The sequence below is a fragment of the Lepisosteus platostomus genome, chromosome 4 (assembly GCF_059453375.1).
Source record: "Lepisosteus platostomus isolate fLepPlt1 chromosome 4, fLepPlt1.hap1, whole genome shotgun sequence".
Lineage (NCBI taxonomy): Eukaryota > Metazoa > Chordata > Actinopteri > Semionotiformes > Lepisosteidae > Lepisosteus > Lepisosteus platostomus.
In genome coordinates this window covers 6,393,550-6,413,445 of record NC_142614.1, presented here as the reverse complement: position 1 = coordinate 6,413,445, position 19,896 = coordinate 6,393,550, and the positions used below count along the sequence as shown (strand labels likewise).

The window sequence follows — 19,896 nt, the reverse complement described above, 5'->3', positions numbered from 1 at the left end:
ATTGCCTGTCAGGAGCCTCAGAGCTTAGACTCAAGTCATCATCTGTAACTTCCCTTTAACACACCATCATCATCAGACCTGTAGACACTGTAAAGACACTTAGTCTGATCATCTTCACAATCACACCTCTTCATCAAATGCTGAAGAGGTTACAAACCTCTTCATTCTTTTGCATAAAGATTGACTGCTGTCCAAAGGAAAAGACCTGTTCAAAAGTGGAAAAGGGGTTTTATTTTTTATTTGGCATATATATTACAGTAAAAGTCACATCACAGGAATAAACAACTTCTTTTGTGAGAAGACGCACATGAAGAACCAGGGGGCAAAACAAGTCAGAACTGGACAGCAGTCATTGTTCTCACCTCTCGCTAGGAAACGAGAACAAGGATTGGTGTTACCTTGACAGAGCACACTCTAGTGGGCAGATGCAGAACTACAGCATAGCTACTTGAAAGCATTTTTGCCAACAGCAGTTCTTTCCTTGCAGTGATGTATAGTCCACAGACGTCATGGCCTCTCTATTTCCCAGCCTACTGTGAGCTCGGACAGTTATTGCCTTACAAACAATGTCGAGGATGTCAACTACAGCACCAGCAGCTGCTGCAGGGTGTGCTGGAGGCCTTCTCCCGGGAAGGGAGAGGGGATCGAGACGCCTGGTGCCGGGGCCAGAGCTGGACGAAACGAGCTCCGCACCCACACCAACGGGCCAAGTGGGCACCAGCTCCTAAACTCTGCAGGCCACCCGAGCCCGTTCTCTGCAGAGCTGATCTGACCGTGTGTTCACAAGCTGCGCAATTATAGGCCAGGCTGCAACATATGTGTTTTGGACAAAGAGTTAAAACTATCCAACTCCTCACACAGCTAGTCAAACCGGAAAAGCCTGGAACAGCGCAAGCTGCTCTACCAGATGCACACTGTGAATGGATCAGATCTCAACAGACCACCGCAAACACCGCCAGAGGATCAGTACTGAACAGAAAGGCCTCAGACTGTGGCTCAGACGGCACAGCCAATGGCAGCCCGATTAGCTGTTAAGGGGTGGCAGGGAATCCTAGAAGGATTAAGACACAGAGCCCTGCTGGCCACAGAGCATCCCCTCCAATCAGAGGAGCCAGGCCTCCTACACTTCCTGCCTCGCTCAGCTTCCTGTCAAGAGCGTCGCTGTCAGGCCCTGCGTGTCACACAAGGCCTCATGTGCCCGGTCTGCTCTGTTTTGTGCTTGGCGTTGTGTCCAGGCCGGCTCTCGGAGGGCAGGCCCCTGTCGCAACACAATGTTAGTGTTGACGGGAGCCTGACGTGGGTGCCCAGCAGGCAAACAGGGAAGAGGTCCAGTAAGGAGAGTGTCACCGCCGGCTGCTGCAGTTAGGTCTTTATTACACCTGCATTACACACACAGACACTCACACACAGGCACACAAATGCATGCGTGTCAGTCCCTCGGTGCGTGAACTTGCCCACCTGTGTGCATCTGTCATGGACAAGGTACTTATGGGGGTATGTCTGGTGATGTCCTACACATCGCTGTATAGATCTCTGCGCTTCTGCATGTCTGTCTCTGTGCGTCTGTGTCTGTATATCTGCAGTTGCTCTCCCACGCTGCAAGGTGCTGCTACACGATCATCTCCAGCTGCCGGGCATATTCTATGACCTGCTGTGCCAACTCTGTGGAAGGAATGGACACTTCCTCTGTGCGCTGCTGCTGGGAGCTGAAGGAGTAATACCCCCCCTTGCCCTCGGTCCACCCCCGCTAAGAAAACAAAGGACAGGGAGAAAGTTAATGTACTGTAAACTGCCGGATACCGACAACGAAGAGAGAGAGCTTTAACACACTGCACACCACTAGATACTGATAATGTACAGAGAACGGTTAATGCACTGCACACTGCTAGATACTGAAAATGCACAGAGAGAGGGGTTTAAAAATGCACACTGCTAGATAATGATTATGCACAGAGAGAGGGGTTTAACACACTGCTAGATACTGATTATGCAGAGAGAGGGGTTAATGTACTGCACACTGCTAGATACTGATTATGCACAGAGAGAGGGGTTAATGTACTGCACACTGCTAGATACTGATTATGCACAGAGAGAGGGGTTAATGCACTGCACACTGCTAGATACTGATTATGCAGAGAGAGGGGTTAATGTACTGCACACTGCTAGATACTGATTATGCAGAGAGAGGGGTTAACGTACTGCACACTGCTAGATACTGATTATGCAGAGAGAGGGGTTAACGTACTGCACACTGCTAGATACTGATTATGCAGAGAGAGGGGTTAACGTACTGCACACTGCTAGATACTGATTATGCACAGAGGGAGGGATTTAACACTACACACTGTTAGATACTGAATATGCACAGAGAGAGGGGTTAATGCACTGCACACTGCTAGATAATGATTATGCACGGAGGGAGGGGTTAATACACTGCTTGATAGTGATAATAGAGAGTTTAACACTGTACACTGCAACATACTGATAATACACTGAGACAACCGTAACACTCTGCACTCTGCTACATACTGATAAAACCGAGATGGGTTAAAGCACTGCAGACTTCTAGATACTGATGATTAACACACACAGTGTTTAACACACTGAAAATGATGCACGTGGCGGAGGTAATACACACCACATATTGTACAGTATATTCACAATGCAATGCAATACAGAAAGAGGACTGGGGTATAGCCTAACTACAACCAGGGATCATACCCACCTTCTTGGCATAATCAGTCATCTTCTTGGGTGAAGAGAAGAACAAGACCCGTGTGGCCTCACTGAACAAGATCTGCTCGTAGGCCTTCTCTATACAGCCAGCGATCTCATCCCTGTAACACAGACACTGTCAGTACACACAGTCTCTCTACAGCCAGTGATCTCATCTTTACAACAGAGACACTGTCAGTACACACAGTCTCTCTACAGCCAGTGATCTCATCTTTACAACAGAGACACTGTCAGTACACACAGTCTCTCTACAGCCAGTGATCTCATCTTTACAACAGAGACACTGTCAGTACACACAGTCTCTCTACAGCCAGTGATCTCATCCCTGTAACACAGACACTGTCAGTACACACAGTCTCTCTACAGCCAGTGATCTCATCTTTACAACAGAGACACTGTCAGTACACACAGTCACTCTACAGCCAGTGATCTCATCCCTGTAACACAGACACTGTCAGTACACACAGTCTCTCTACAGCCAGTGATCTCATCTTTACAACAGAGACACTGTCAGTACACACAGTCACTCTACAGCCAGCAATCTCATCCCTGTAACACAGACACTGTCAGTACACACAGTCTCTCTACAGCCAGTGATCTCATCTTTACAACACAGACACTGTCAGTACATACAGTCTCTCTACAGCCAGTGATCTCATCCCTGTAACACAGACACTGTCAGTACACACAGTCTCTCTACAGCCAGTGATCTCATCCCTGTAACACAGACACTGTCAGTACACATGGTTTGTATACAGCCAGTGATCTCATACCTGTAAACAGGCACTGTTTTTACACACAGCATTAATAATCTCTAAATGAGCTGCAGTTCATCTGTATCACAAGAGACAGTCATAGTGAGAAACACATGAACAATCCCCTATTTAGCTCCCCACACTGCTCCCTCTCTCTCTCTCACCGGATGGTGTCCAGCAGGATGTCTATGAAGAAAGTGTAGCTCTCAGCGGGGATGTTGCCCTTGGCCAGGAATACTTTATTATAGCTGCCCTCCATCAGATACTGTCACAGAAGAACACAGACATCAATGAAGGTCAGAGGTATAGAAATCTCCCTTTCACACAATAGAAACAGAAGGAGCAAGAGGAAGAGAGCAGGCAGAACACAGCAGAGACACAGTTACAGTAACAAACCCTACCTGCTCTAGAGAGACGAGGTGTAGAGGGAAACCCTACCTGCTCTAGAGAGACGGGGTGTAGAGGGAAACCCTACCTGCTCTAGAGAGACAGGGTGCAGAGGGAGACCCTACCTGCTCTAGAGAGACGGGGTGCAGAGGGAGACCCTACCTGCTCCAGAGAGACGGGGTGCAGAGGGTGACCCTACCTGCTCCAGAGAGACGGGGTGCCGTATGTAGACGTTGCTCTGGATGTCTCGGGCGCTCAGCCTCTCCAGCTCGGTGTGGAACTCGGAGACACGGTTCTGGGACAGCAGGAACAGCAGGTTCAGACCCAGCAGCTGGTGCTTATAGGCCGAATCTGGCAGCTCGTCTCTGAGAGATGGGTGGGGAGGACACAGAAAGAAGGGTGAGAGACGGAAGTAGAGGAGGACGGGAGAAGAGGAGACAGGGAGAGGAAGGGAGGCAGAGCATTTAATTAACACAGAGACACAGAACCAGTCTGATACACAGGTGGAGTTTCGAGAGGAGACAAGAGCTGGCAGAAGAACACATACAGTCAGACAGCAGAACAACCAAACATGCTGCCACAGACAGGCCTGGCAGGGATAAAGAGAGACACAGGTAATCAGAGGCGAGGACAGGGAGACAGAAACAGAGCAAAGACAGAGTCAGACAGACAAAGGGACAAAAGGAGAGCTCAGACAGAAAAGAAGTGCTGTCAAGACCTGTTTCTGTCAGTATCCAGTGACAATGAATGCCTTTGCATGAGCAGGCAGCTCATGGAACGAATGGCTGTAACCACCCGCGTCACCACACACACTGCTATTGCACTGTTAGCCCCTGGGCCGGTCCGAAGGACCGGACCGGCGCCAACCCTCCCACGGGATCCGTGCAGTCCGCCTGCACGGTGATTACTGCCGGAGCCGAGGCATAAAGACACGGACAGAGCTGGCGTTTCCAAAGAGGAAAACCAAAAACTGCCGGCGCTGGATTAAAGACCTGGCAATTTCAAGGCAAACACTCTCACGTAGAGAGGGACAGAGAGGGACAGAGAGGGAGGGGGACGGAGGGGGACGGAGGGGGACGGAGGGGGACGGAGGGGGACGGAGGGGGACGGAGGGGGACGGAGGGCAGGCAGAACAACTGACTTGTAGTCGAAGTAGTAGCACTTGAGCTGAGCCATGTATCTCTCAAAGGAGGGGATGTTCCTGTCCAGGATACTCCACTGGGCTCCGATCTCCAGCACATCTCCTGGCACAGGCAGAGAGAGGCAGGGATACGATGACTGGGGGCCCTTGCCTTGAAAAGCATTCACATTAACAAAGCACTTCTCTGCTACCTTCCCTCATGGCAAGAAAGAGTGAAGCATTTCTTACCACTCAGGAGGCTTCTTACTGCTGTGAAGGTGAACACAATTACACGTGCCTTACATGTGACACGTTTACATTTCCAGTGAAACAAACTCCAGGAATACAGAGCACTGACCACAGAACTTATCATCACGTGCTTTTCATTTATCTGCTGATCTGTTAGACGTTTTGCGGTGACAGATCCACAACAGCACGATATGAGTGTAAGGGACTATTAATTATTATTATAGATCATCCATGCTTTCAAAATCACATTACTGTGGAAAACGGAGTTTGGAGTTTTATTGTAGGACTGGTTTTCCAAATGAGAAATGTATTAATTTCTGGAATATATACAGTAGGTCCTGTGAACTTCTCTCTCCGACAACGGCTGTCCAGGGCAAGACAATCTCTTCTGATCAAACGTCAGTTTATGATTTTGTGATTAACTTACAGTCCGTAATGTAACTTGTGCCGATGACTGCATGAAGCCGAGTCAATAAACGACAGACCAGCCGCAACACAATGACCTGCAGAGACCTGGCGCTGCCAAGGGGCCATTACTCCTGACCTGGCTTGGGTGGATTCTAAACAGACACCTGCTGTTGTAGGAGACATCTCAGGAAAATCTGAAGGGGGGGGATAATTATCAGGAAGAGCCACTGAACCAAAAGTGGAAGAATTTCAAGAATTTGGTCACTCAAACACCTACTCAAAGTAATAACACAGAGTGACCCTGGCTGGACACCTGTAACACTGCTGGAATGCAGGACCCTGGGAGGGAACACGCCTTGTGTCCGTCTTCTCCCAGTGTTCTCCGGAAATGGCGTTTTTTGGCACAATTTAACTCCCCTCGAACCTTCACTGGACTGTGCTGTGGCTCCTTGCATCTCTACTTATCGAAGTCAAGGAAGTTGAATATGGAGCCCAGGAGAAGTGCCATAGTTCATTTTGCTTTGAAAGCGTACGAGCCTACAGGATCCTCCCAGAGATGAACAGAGCAAAAATGCTGTCGCCCTGGTGTTAATAATGTGAGGTGCTTGTGCCCCCACAGAGCTGGCATCTGTACCAGAAACCCCGAATCCCACTGTCAGGCACTGCCCGAGACGCACAAGAGCCGAGAGCCGAGAGACGGGGGTACACGGGGGTACTTACGTGCCAGAATGAGCTGCTGCTTGGTCAGCTTGGTCCCTGAGGTGGGCAGGAAGTTTAACTCCAGCAGGGAGATCTGGAGAGAGGACAGGAGTTTATTTGCCACCTGTACCTGTGTACAGTACGTGTCCACTGGGACTCTTATACGGCCTGTTCTCTCAGGACGCGCACAGCGCGATACACAACACCAGTCAACATGCACGGCCCATTACGGCACATCACACAACAGCAAATAAAAAAACGATGGCAATCACAGCAACAACATCCAGCAGGGAGCATAGAGCAACAAACACATAGTACGATAGAGGGGAAGAGGAGAGAGAGAGAGGACATTTACTGTGAAGCTCTAGATTTGCGTTTTATGTTAACTGTATTTGTTTTTCTCTGATTTCACTCATCAGTCATGCCAATAAAGCACCTTGAATCGAACTGAACTGGAGTTGAGAGGAGTGCGAAGAGGAGAAAGAGGTGAAGAGAGGAGGGGAGAATGGAACAGTAAACGAGAGGGCAGAGAGAGGACCACAGAGGACAGAGGACAGAGGGAAGGGAGGCCAGCAGCATGAGTAGCGGGTGTTTACAAGTCTTCATTCACACCGTCCTGTCCGGAGCCACAGACATCTTGTCTGCTCTTGTCGTCCACACGCCAGGAGTCACAGCAGAACTGCTTCTAATCTCACCCAGCGTCTGGATCTGGGGATCCAGTCCAGGGTTTATCTGCTGCCCAGACTACAAACTGTGCCGATCAAACAGAATAAGGCGACCAGCCCGAGATCTAACGAGCCCTGCGGCTGACAAAACCCGGAGAGGACCTGCCTGCTGTGCAGTGGGAGTCTTGCCCGCTTGCCTGCATGACACGGCCAGTGAAGCCGGAATTCGTTGTTATTATATGCTCATGCTACTATTAACAAAATTAATACAGAACTACAGTCGGCAGGCTACAAAGATGTACCCGAAAATACGAGTTACAAATGACAAAATTTTACATGGAAGAACTGTACTACCGGAGTGACACACTGTCACCCCCACTAATAATAATCAATCCTGAATAGTGAAAAGGTTTTGCTTACACTGGGTCTTTAACATGATATAAAACGCGTAATGGTATTTAATGCTCGTTCCTGTACTAAATAATCAGATTTATTTTTATAGTTTACCTAGAGAAAACAAAAACTATGCCACTCTAAAGCCACACGTACCGTCCGACGCGACCGAGCAGTAAAACACAGTAAGATCTACGGTCTATCCCTACGTTTTAACACGTTAAGCGCTTCAGACGTTGGACTTTACCTTCAGTTTAGCCAAAATATCGCCACATTTGTTTACAACTGGGTTCTTCTTGTTCCATTCGGATTTCAAAGTCTCGTACAGACTCGCTGTCTCTTTCAAAACCGACGCCATAGTGATTCTGCAAATTTTGCGACACCGGGCGGCCGGATAATACGGTAGTGTGACAAATGACTGGTAACTACGGCAACATGCTGACTTCCGGACAACCTCATCCATTTCCTATCAACACAGTGGTAGCTTACGGATGCCATTTTGGTAAGGTCAAAATGCCTACGATAAAGGCGTTTTTTTTTAACAATGAATAAACAATATTTCTGCTTTGATTCATTTACTCCCGCATACACACGCACACTCAAGGACAATTTAGAGATGTCAATTAACCCAGATATCATGCTTTTGGACTGAGGGAGGAAACCAGAGTCAGCAAAGGCATGCAAAGAACATGCAGACTCCTCGCAGAACGTGCTCTAGGCCAGAATGGAACCTAGGACACAAGACCTGTGGACCCAGCAAAACGTCCCAGGTGAGCTTCTGTAGTTCCTTTCTTTTTTTCCCCACACTCTATCCCTTCCATCACTCCCATAAAAGTTTATCTTCAGTAGCAGAGGGTTATATTGCTCTCTTGGGACATACACATTACAGCAGACACAACACCATGCAATGCAGACAGCACATTACAAACATAATTAATAATAACAGAACAGTAAATATGTAGTTCTGGAAAAAAAAACATGGCAGACTATGCAAAAAGTGCACAGTGCAGCACTGAGGTGCTGCAGTTAGCTGTAAGGGATGCACAGTGCACTAGGATAGAAGCTGGCTTGCTCTGCCCTCCTCCGTCCACAAAACCTTGTTCCCAAGCTCCTCCGGCTCGACTTGTCCTTCCAAGCACATTGGGACGCATGACTTGAGTCCAGGCAGGCAGCTGGCTCCCTGGGCTTCTCCGACACGACTGCTGCTGGCAGCAGGGTGACTCCCGAGGCCCGCGGCCGCAGCCTGTGTGCTCCTGCCGCAGGACAGTCTCCTGTACGCACTGGGCGGCGGGTCGCCGCGCTGCAGGACAGTGACCCCAGAACCCCAGCCAACGGAACCAAGGAGCTCTTTCACCCTGCAGCTCCCAGCTGGCAGCCCCCTGGAGCTCAGCAGGTGTGAGCCTGGCCAGTGCCTGGATGGGAGACTCCTGGGAAAACCTGCTGGAAGAGGTGTCAGTGGGGCCAGCAGGGAGCGCTCACCCTGCGGTCTGTGTGGGTCCTGATGCCCCAGTATAGTGACGGGAACACTGTACTGTAAAAAGGCACAGTCCTTTGGATGAGACAGAAAACCGAGGTCCTGACTCTGTGGTCATTAAAAATCCCAGGGCGTTTCCCAAAAGGAGTAAGGGTGTTACCCCTTTGCCTGGCCAAGTTTCCCATTGGCCTTCACCAATCATGGCCTCCTAATAATCTCCCGCCCTGAACTGGCTTCATCACTCTGCTCTCCTCCCACTGAGAGCTGGTGTGTGGGGAGAGGACTGGCGCACTATGGCTGCCGTCGCATCATCCAGGTGGGGCTGCACACTGGTGGGGGTGGAGGGGATCCCCATTACCTGTAAAGCGCTTTGAGTGGAGTGTCCAGAAAAGCGCTGTATAAATATAAGGAATTATCATCATTAAATCACAGTTGGGACCAGTGAGAATCCAGATGATGGAGAACGAGTTGCAGTCAAAACACCCCGAGGACAGGTAGGAACTCAGCATCTTAAATGATGACAGTTTGGGGAGCTCAACATCACTTACAGTCACTTGAAATCACTGAACTGAACAGGGTTCCTTTTCCAAAATGGAACAGGTACAGGTTTATTCCAAGGAAACACAATGTTTCGCCTGTGGAGCCTTCTTCAGCTGTCGAACCTGAAGGCTGTTTACAGGTAAACCAGAACTTGACCTGTTCCCCTGCAGCGCACGCACGCGGACGCAGCTCGCTACCCGACCTTTTCCAGTGCGATCAGGTATCTGTATGGAGCAATGCACCATGTGCTCCTCACTCGGGTTGTGGTGCATTAATACAGTACGACAAGAAATGGCAACAAGGAGGAAGAGCGGAGAAACGGGACAGGAGGCAGGTCTTGAGTGTAAACATTTATTGAGAAAGAGCAGAAAGTGCATCATGTCACAGAGCCAGAGCTAAGAGAAGGTGGAAGGGTACAGCACCCGGCACTGCAGGCACTGCCACAGACCCCTGCTGTCTCAGACAATAGACTGAGCCTAGCAGGAGCTTCTTCTGGTGTACGTATCCCAAGGGCATGGCTGGTCCAGACAAGATGGCTGCCTTGTCTGAACTACATTTCCCAGAAGCCTCTGGAGGGGGGGGGGAGTTTTGACTTCTATCGTTTTCTGTGAAGGGTTGTTTGATTTTTGGAGGCCAACAAACAGCCGGCTTAGGTGTCTGGCATCAATTTGAGCTCCTGGCTAGATCCTGAGTTCCTAAAAGGAACTTAAAATATAAAAAAATGAACAACTTTTAAATGGTGCTCTTTATTTTATAATGCAATAGAAAAACAGCCACCACCACAAACCAAACCCCAAAGCACGCCTAAGCTCTTTTTAGGAACTTTAGGTCTCATCAGGAGCTCACATGTGTGCCAGACAGCTAGGCTGGATGTTTATTGGCCTCAGAAATTCAACAACTGTTCACAAAAACAACCTTGAGACACTTTCAAACTTCTTCCAAATAAACTCAAAACTCATCTCATTTCAGGAAAATGTGCATGTTGCTCTGGTCCACAGTTCCCTGGTCAGTCCTTCTCCCACTGGTGGCTGGAGAAGTCTTCAGTCCCTCCTGACAGACAGAAAGCCTCTGCTTCCTCCTTTTCTAACTGCCGTCTGAACAACAGTCAGCAGCTCACCCCCCCACCCAAAGGCTTCTGGGAAAAGTAGACATGGCCGCCATGTTGTCTGAAGCAGGTGTGCCACAATATAGAGATGTGTGTGTTGATAGGTGTTGCTATTTCCATGTTTCAGCCAGTGCCAACAGATTAACTAGCTCCTTGTGTGCCTCACTGCTGTTGGGAGTAAGGATGAGCACCTTTGAGCCTCTCTGGGCTGCCCAGGAAAATGTTACAATGGCAGTGCAAGGTGACAGTCTTGTTTGGCTGCCACAGATCTGTGGCACCATGCTGCTAAATTCAGGCTACGCCAGAAAGCAGACAGTTAAGACAGCAAGTGTTCTTTTGCCTACAGTGAAGAACTCTCTATCTCATTTCAACTCCCGACAGGACTCAACCCAAACAGGCTCCTTTCACTGCGGTTATAAAAACTCAGGATGATGTTACTGAAAATACAGTACAAACCCTTTCCAGTCCTCTGCTCTCCTAGAAAACATAAACGCAAGATCCCTTCACCCGCTCCCCCATCTAAGCCAGAAGCATGTTGCAATCCGATGATCCATGTTCCCCCCCGTGTACCCCAACACACACCCCCACCCCAGTCCGCATGCAGTAGACGTGAAGCCGGCGTGTGGGACTCCGGGCTCTCCGTGTGGCGTCTCTCCGGTGAGGCCGTGGGCCTTCGGGTCGCTCCCGTGTCACGTGACACTGTGGAAGCCACCGTCATCAATCACCGAGAGAGCAAGACCGAGGAGCCAGACTGCAAGAGGGGAGGGAGAGCGAAGTTAGTGCACTGCACTCTATAGGGTACACTGCCACTGTCCTTACAGAGAGGGACATTACTATACACAGCCTGAACTCTACAGTAGAGTCTCTATATACACACCCTGCACTCTATAGGGTACACTGCCACTGTCCTTACAGAGAGGGACATTACTATACACACCCTGCACTCTACAGTAGAGTCTCTATATACACACCCTGCACTCTATAGGGTACACTGCCACTGTCCTTACAGAGAGGGACATTACTATACACACCCTGCACTCTATAGGGTACACTGCCACTGTCCTTACAGAGAGGGACATTACTATACACACCCTGCACTCTATAGGGTACACTGCCACTGTCCTTACAGAGAGGGACATTACTATACACACCCTGGACTCTACAGTAGAGTCTCTATATACACACCCTGCACTCTATAGGGTACACTGCCACTGTCCTTACAGAGAGGGACATTACTATACACACCCTGGACTCTATAGGGTACACTGCCACTGTCCTTACAGAGAGGGACATTACTATACACACCCTGCACTCTATAGGGTACACTGCCACTGTCCTTACAGAGAGGGACATTACTATACACACCCTGGACTCTATAGGGTACACTGCCACTGTCCTAACAGAGAGGGACATTACTATACACACCCTGGACTCTACAGTAGAGTCTCTATATACACACCCTGCGCTCTATAGGGTACACTGCCACTGTCCTAACAGAGAGGGACATTACTATACACACCCTGGACTCTACAGTAGAGTCTCTATATACACACCCTGCACTCTATAGGGTACACTGCCACTGTCCTTACAGAGAGGGACATTACTATACACACCCTGGACTCTACAGTAGAGTCTCTATATACACACCCTGCACTCTATAGGGTACACTGCCACTGTCCTAACAGAGAGGGACATTACTATACACACCCTGGACTCTACAGTAGAGTCTCTATATACACACCCTGCGCTCTATAGGGTACACTGCCACTGTCCTAACAGAGAGGGACATTACTATACACACCCTGGACTCTACAGTAGAGTCTCTATATACACACCCTGCACTCTATAGGGTACACTGCCACTGTCCTTACAGAGAGGGACATTACTATACACACCCTGCGCTCTATAGGGTACACTGCCACTGTCCTAACAGAGAGGGACATTACTATACACACCCTGGACTCTACAGTAGAGTCTCTATATACACACCCTGCACTCTATAGGGTACACTGCCACTGTCCTTACAGAGAGGGACATTACTATACACACCCTGCGCTCTATAGGGTACACTGCCACTGTCCTTACAGAGAGGGACATTACTATACACACCCTGCGCTCTATAGGGTACACTGCCACTGTCCTTACAGAGAGGGACATTACTATACACACCCTGCGCTCTATAGGGTACACTGCCACTGTCCTAACAAAGAGGGACATTACTATACACACCCTGGACTCTACAGTAGAGTCTCTATATACACACCCTGCACTCTATAGGGTACACTGCCACTGTCCTTACAGAGAGGGACATTACTATACACACCCTGCGCTCTATAGGGTACACTGCCACTGTCCTAACAGAGAGGGACATTACTATACACACCCTGGACTCTACAGTAGAGTCTCTATATACACACCCTGCGCTCTATAGGGTACACTGCCACTGTCCTTACAGAGAGGGACATTACTATAGACACCCTGCGCTCTACAGGGTACACTGCCACTGTCCTAACAGAGAGGGACATTACTATACACACCCTGCACTCTATAGGGTACACTGCCACTGTCCTTACAGAGAGGGACATTACTATACACACCCTGGTAGGTGAAGGAGAGTGAAGCCACATACACACCACGAAGAGCCAGGGAGAGAAGGGGAGGGGGTCAACAGTGCCCCCCGTTTTGATCCCTTGTTCCCTCGTTCTCCTCACCTCCCAACAGCGCGCAGCTTCAGTTCTTCAGCGCTGCCTCAATCGCACGAACCACCTTCGCCATCTTGGCCTCGCTGTCCACGAAGCCGTCGCCGAGCTGCAGGAACATGGGTACAAGCACAGCACCGTCGGCCTGGTGACATCATCCACGAGCCCCACGACGCCCGACTGCACTCAGGACGACCGCAGACTCACTGGGCAGGAGCACCGGAGTCTGGCGCTCATGACTCACCTTCTTGGAGTGGACCAGGGTGCCGTTCACCTCTACCTCGAACCACCCCGAAACCGAGGGGGTGCTCTGTCCTGTCTGAGAGGGACACAGGGGTGAGAGACACAGCACAGAAAGCACAACCCAGGACTGGAAAGTGCAACACACTTCAGTTCGGTACAGTGCAGGATAGTGCAGTAGACTTCAACATTCAACACGGGAAAGAAAATGCATAGGATCCAGCAAACCATACTGGTGGCACAGCGGACTGTCATTAACATCGCAGTCACTATTGCGGTCGTTAGTCACTCACTATCTCAAGATTGCCTGGGAACTCATCCTCCAGCAGGGTCTTGAGCTTGGTGAACTGGAAAAGCAAAGAGAGAAGATCTAGATTCCATCCTCTTGTCCACCCCTCCATCCTTCCATATCGTCCATCCACCCCTCAATCCATCCAGCCCTCAATCTCTCTGTTCCTGAATCCATTTATCCACTCTTCAATCTGTTCATCCTGAATTCACGAATCAATCCAACCACCCCCCCTCCACTCACCTATCGACCCATCCAGCCTCCTGTCCACCTCTCTCGATCCACCCCTCAAGCTCTCTCTCCCTCAAGCCATCCACCCCTCCTTGCATCTGCCCCCCTTCATCCATTCAGCCCTCTCCCACAAACCCCTCAATCCATCTGATCGGGTGTCAGTGTACTGACACCCCCATCTTTCACCCCTCAATCCATTCATCACCCCCCTGTTCCTCAGTCCATTCACACCCCAATCTTTCACCCACTGACCCGTTCAAGTTGCCATCCAGCCCTCCTCCCACCCCTCGCGGCCTGTCTTCCCTGCTGACTTGCCACGTCTGCTCACCTTGGGTCTGTACCCTCATCCACCGCTGGCAGGAGCAGGTGTGGGGAGAGAGAGAGAGAGAGAAGGAGGTGACTGTGCATTAAAAACACACTCTGGCATGACCACACAGCGCCCGCTCTGCTCGCGCCCTGCAGGAGCGCCCGCGCTGGCCTGGCACGCAGAGCCCCGCCCCCACACCCCCACACCCCCACACGCTGCTGCCCCATCGCCGGGCATTACACATCTTACTACACTGACAATTACACTGACACCCACCCTACTGTACCGTACAGACCTGTCATCTACTACACCACTACACCCACCCTACTGTACCGTACAGACCCGTCATCTACTACACCACTACACCCACCCTACTGTACCGTACAGACCTGTCATCTACTACACCACTACACCCACCCTACTGTACCGTACAGACCCGTCATCTACTACACCACTACACCCACCCTACTGTACCGTACAGACCCGTCATCTACTACACCACTACACCCACCCTACTGTACCGTACAGACCCGTCATCTACTACACCACTACACCCACCCTACTGTACCGTACAGACCCGTCATCTACTACACCACTACACCCACCCTACTGTACCGTACAGACCCGTCATCTACTACACCACTACACCCACCCTACTGTACCGTACAGACCCGTCATCTACTACACTACTACACCCACCCTACTGTACCGTACAGACCCGTCATCTACTACACCACTACACCCACCCTACTGTACCGTACAGACCCGTCATCTACTACACCACTACACCCACCCTACTGTACCGTACAGACCCGTCGTCTACTACACCACTACACCCACCCTACTGTACCGTACAGACCCGTCATCTACTACACCACTACACCCACCCTACTGTACCGTACAGACCCGTCATCTACTACACTACTACACCCACCCTACTGTACCGTACAGACCCGTCATCTACTACACCACTACACCCACCCTACTGTACCGTACAGACCCGTCATCTACTACACCACTACACCCACCCTACTGTACCGTACAGACCCGTCATCTACTACACTACTACACCCACCCTACTGTACCGTACAGACCCGTCATCTACTACACCACTACACCCACCCTACTGTACCGTACAGACCCGTCATCTACTACACTACTACACACACCCTACTGTACCGTACAGACCCGTCATCTACTACACCACTACACCCACCCTACTGTACCGTAGACCTGTCATCTACTACACCACTACACCCACCCTACTGTACCGTACAGACCCGTCATCTACTACACCACTACACCCACCCTACTGTACCGTACAGACCTGTCATCTACTACACCACTACACCCACCCTACTGTACCGTACAGACCCGTCATCTACTACACCACTACACCCACCCTACTGTACCGTACAGACCTGTCATCTACTACACCACTACACCCACCCTACTGTACCGTACAGACCCGTCATCTACTACACCACTACACCCACCCTACTGTACCGTAGACCTGTCATCTACTACACCACTACACCCACCCTACTGTACCGTACAGACCCGTCATCTACTACACCACTACACCCACCCTACTGTACCGTACAGACCCGTCATCTACTACACCACTACACCCACCCTACTGTACCGTACAGACCCGTCATCTACTACACCACTACACCCACCCTACTGTACCGTACAGACCCGTCATCTACTACACCACTACACCCACCCTACTGTACCGTACAGACCTGTCATCTACTACACCACTACACCCACCCTACTGTACCGTACAGACCTGTCATCTACTACACCACTACACCCACCCTACTGTACCGTAGACCTGTCATCTACTACACTACTACACCCACCCTACTGTACCGTACAGACCTGTCATCTACTACACTACTACACCCACCCTTCTGTACCGTACAGACCTGTCATCTACTACACACACCCTACACAGACTCTACTGCACCATACATGCCTGTTCATTTACTACACTACTACACACAGCCTACACAGACTCTGCTGCACTATACACACCTGACCGTCTGTATTTGCTTCTGTACATCACTGATGCACATTCCAGCCTATACAATACAAGCTATATCATGCTACACCCTGTGCACTGGTGTACAGTGTAGCGCAGGGCTGCTGGTGAGCTGCAGTCCCTGAGACCCACAGTAAAAGAGTCTTGTTGATTTCCAGCTGCTTCCCTCCCTGAGAACAGATCTGCACAGACAGTCCTGCAGGAGGCAGGGAGAGGAAAATGAGGAACTGGTTCTCAAGAGAATGCGGGCGACACTGGATTCCAGGCGCACCGGTCTCTGCACACCTGCGGACGGGAGTAGGTTACACAACCTCACATTAATACTCATCATCACCAAATCTATACTCAGTCTGATCATATGTAGCTTCCCAGTAACACTCATCATCATCAGACCTGAAGATACGGTAAAGACTCTCAGTCTGGTCATCTGTAACCTCACATTAACACTCATCATCCTCAGACCTGTAGATACTGTAAAGACTCTCAGTCTGGTCATCTGTAACCTCACATTAACACTCATCATCCTCAGACCTGTAGATACTGTAAATACTGTAACTTCGCATTCAATTATCAGACCTATAGATACTGTAAAAATGCTCAGTGGGATCATTTGTAAACTCCAGTACCTTATTTAATAAGTAGTTAACAAAACAATACCGGTTTTAAATGCTAGGTAATAATAATTTACCGACTCCTCCACAAATGCCTGGACGGTTCGCGCAGAGCTGCGAGTCAGCATAACCTGCTTCTATTAATAAAAACGACGCCCTTAAAAGTGAGCCTACGTACCAGTAAGTAATGAGCACCTTGACTGGCATGTTGATGGGACCAGTGGCTCTGGTCTAGCTGGACCACAGCTTATTGAAATAAAGACGATGTACAGTAGCAACCTGCCCTCAGACAACCGCCCCCTCAGCCGTGTTATTGAAGTGGTTGCGGGGCGGGGCGAGCAGAGCTGTATTGTACCCTTCGCCGCGGAATGTACCAACGGCCTCGGAGCGGAGACACGATAGGGAGAGCTGCCAGCAACCATTTTAAAAATGATTTGTCTTCACTACGGGAACACTCAGTGATGAATAATATAGTGCTAAGTAGGCTAGTAGAGTTCATAGGCTTTTGCAATTCGCTGCCGTGAGTCATTTTGTAACAGAGCGAAGTCAAACCACACCCAAGTCCCCCCACACCAGCTGCCGCTCCCCGTGGAAAGTGGTTTCGGCCTCGTGTCACGTGGTCGGGTTAGGTAATCTTCAGACATGCGCCGTGTCTTCTGCTCCGTTTCCTTAGTGATAGATGTTGCACAGGTAAACACACGATTACCGTCACAGGGGAAATAATTTGTGAGTTACCTAAGGTATACCAGATGAGAAACACCTCGCCTAATGACGCATCTTTTCAACTACTGTGGAGAAAACAATGATATAAGGAAATCTGAAGATCACAGACTTGCATATTTGTTCCTTTTTAAGACATATGAAATAAAGATGATGACGATTACATGCCTTACAACTGGCAATGGCAAACGATAGATACGTTGTTGATCCCGTGCGGGAAACTGCAGTGCTACAGCAGCTTAGCACAGTCAACACAGCACAGTGTAACGAAATGATACAATAATACAACAATACAGTCAGTACAGTACAGTCAGTACAGTACAGTCAGTGAGACGTGCACTAAGAGGAGTTGCTCACAGTCCAGAATATACAAAGAACAAACGAGAACAGTACACAAAAAATTGTATTGCACAATATAAATATAAATATATTGCACAAGTCCCTGGCATATATTGCACACAAAAAAAAAACAGTTGTAGACGGGAAAAGCCAGATGTAAGCAGAGAGTTTACTGTTTAGTCCAGGAACAGGTCAATGTCAGTGTTGCCCCTGCCCAGACACAGCGGACGAGTTGTACAGTCTTATGGCAGAAGGCAAGAATGACCTCCTGTAGCGCTCCCTGTCGCACCGTGGTTGGATGTATTAAAGTCCCCTGTATACATATATACGTACACGGGTTCGAAAATACTTTAAAAAACAATGACTTACGCACTGTCATCCGTTTTCAGAACAACCTCTTACATGAAGAAAAGAAAAGCTTTAATCTGCTTGACAAGACCATTTTAATACCTTTGCATGGAGGTATTACTCTTTGGAGAGCAAGCTGGGGTATGCGAAAAGATAATTCCTAATGCAAGAAATTGTAAAGGGTTCATAAAGTAATGTTATATTATATATTATTATTACGCGTAATCTCATCAGGTGGAGCCGCAGGTTCGGAATCCGGCCGCCAGGGGGAGCCCGCGCTCCGCGGAAGATCGGGCGGGGATACAGCCTGCGGAAGCCTCTCTGCGCGACGAGCCCGTTCCAGAAGGTTCAGGGGCGCCGCCGTGAGGGATTCCCCCAACACGCGGGGCGTGACGTCACGGGGGTGCCCCTCTTGCCTCAGCCGGACACTGACCCAAGGTATCCCCCGCTCTGGAGTCGAGAGCGGCTGCTTTGTTCGTAGATTCGGGGAGCAAACCACGTTAACTCGTTGCCACGTATGCAGTCATCTCCCCCCCCCCACCCCCCTTCTCCTGTTGAGAGGCTGTGTGCCGAACACCGAGTTTAAGCCAAAAAGATCAGATTTCTCCAGCGCTGAGTCACAAAAGAGCCTCGTGTTGGGCTATGAAAAGAGTAGCTACAGGGCAGGGTTCCAGACACAAGCAGCCCCGCTGGAATAATGTTTGTTTCCCTCCTCGCTCTCTTACAAAGAGGGTCTCCCCCAGCCCCCCTCCATCTCCTGGTCTCCCCCTTTTTCTCCATTTCCGCTCCTTTCCTCACCGTGCTTTCTCCCACATCACCCTTTCCCTGTTGTAATTTGTCCTAAAGAAAACCTTCAGCTGTTAGAGGCTGCTCCTCTCCGTGCTTGGTGTTGTGCCCTCACTGCATGAGTGGCGTATCTTGGCTGGCCAGTTTCAGCAGGAGTTGAGGGAAAGAGGGGACAGGCCGTGTCTGGGGGGGGGTGAAAAGGTCAGACTTGTCACCCAGCCGGAGTGCTGAGACACGAGTCCAGCCAGGACAGCTGTCCAGACACACGTGTTGCAACAGGGCTTGAGACATCGTCAGGGTCGAGCTCCGGAGGCACCACCCTGCCCGTTCCAGATTCTGGCATCCAAACGGGGAGCTTAAAAAAAATTGAACTAAAGGTTCATTCTCTGAAGTTTCTTGCAAAATCAGAGCCTCAGACAGGCATTCCTTACATCCATGAGCTAAAAATGGATCATGCCTACTAAAAACTAAAAAGAGTGTAGTTTGCACAGCATAATCCAGAGATTGCTGATCCAGTCTTTGTGACATTGTAACCCTACAGTCCAGAGAACACTGGTCCAGTCTGTGTCATATTGTAGCCCTACAGTCCAGAGATCACTGGTCCAGTCTGTGTCCTATTGTAACCCTACAGTCCAGAGATCACTGGTCCAGTCTGTGTCATATTGTAACCCTACAGTCCAGAGATCACTGGTCCAGTCTGTGTCCTATTGTAACCCTACAGTCCAGAGATCACTGGTCCAGTCTG

General features: G+C 49.8%; 2 protein-coding genes and 1 long non-coding RNA gene across 3 annotated transcripts in view; 1 reads left to right on the top strand and 2 right to left on the bottom strand.

Moving 5' to 3' along the window:
* The window catches only part of LOC148672263 (uncharacterized), a 94,380-nt gene extending 85,103 nt beyond the window's left edge, over window positions 1-9,277 (top strand). The window contains exon 3 of the long non-coding RNA XR_015935732.1: window positions 9,203-9,277. This is a non-coding gene — a long non-coding RNA (uncharacterized LOC148672263). The remainder of the gene's footprint in view (window positions 1-9,202) is intronic.
* Window positions 209-7,819, bottom strand: psmd8 (proteasome 26S subunit, non-ATPase 8). Its single transcript, XM_088627877.1, has 7 exons — window positions 7,660-7,819; window positions 6,376-6,448; window positions 5,020-5,122; window positions 4,078-4,243; window positions 3,656-3,756; window positions 2,726-2,837; window positions 209-1,747 (listed from the first exon to the last, which is right to left on the bottom strand). Exons 1-7 carry the CDS (start codon window positions 7,768-7,770, stop codon window positions 1,610-1,612), a joined length of 804 nt encoding a protein of 267 aa, XP_088484003.1. The 5' UTR covers window positions 7,771-7,819; the 3' UTR covers window positions 209-1,609.
* Window positions 9,278-9,763: 486 nt separating the features above from the next.
* Window positions 9,764-17,298, bottom strand: selenow1 (selenoprotein W, 1). The gene is made up of 6 exons (XM_088627880.1): window positions 17,137-17,298; window positions 14,319-14,343; window positions 13,764-13,817; window positions 13,475-13,549; window positions 13,243-13,339; window positions 9,764-11,282 (listed from the first exon to the last, which is right to left on the bottom strand). The coding sequence occupies exons 1-5, from the start codon at window positions 17,163-17,165 to the stop codon at window positions 13,262-13,264; spliced, it is 261 nt and encodes an 86-aa protein (XP_088484006.1). The 5' UTR covers window positions 17,166-17,298; the 3' UTR covers window positions 9,764-11,282; window positions 13,243-13,261.
* Window positions 17,299-19,896: the final 2,598 nt, after the last annotated feature.

What these genes read in the sequence shown, in the direction of transcription:
- psmd8 (XM_088627877.1), bottom strand. Translation starts at nt 7,770, where the DNA reads ATGGCGTCGGTTTTGAAAGAGACAGCGAGTCTGTACGAGACTTTGAAA. An exon ending in ACCCCGTCTCTCTGGAGCAG is followed by an intron (nt 3,757 to 4,077) that starts GTAGGGTCACCC and finishes CTTCTGTGACAG; the next exon opens with TATCTGATGGAGGGCAGCTA. An exon ending in ATCCTGCTGGACACCATCCG is followed by an intron (nt 2,838 to 3,655) that starts GTGAGAGAGAGA and finishes TCTGTGTTACAG; the next exon opens with GGATGAGATCGCTGGCTGTA.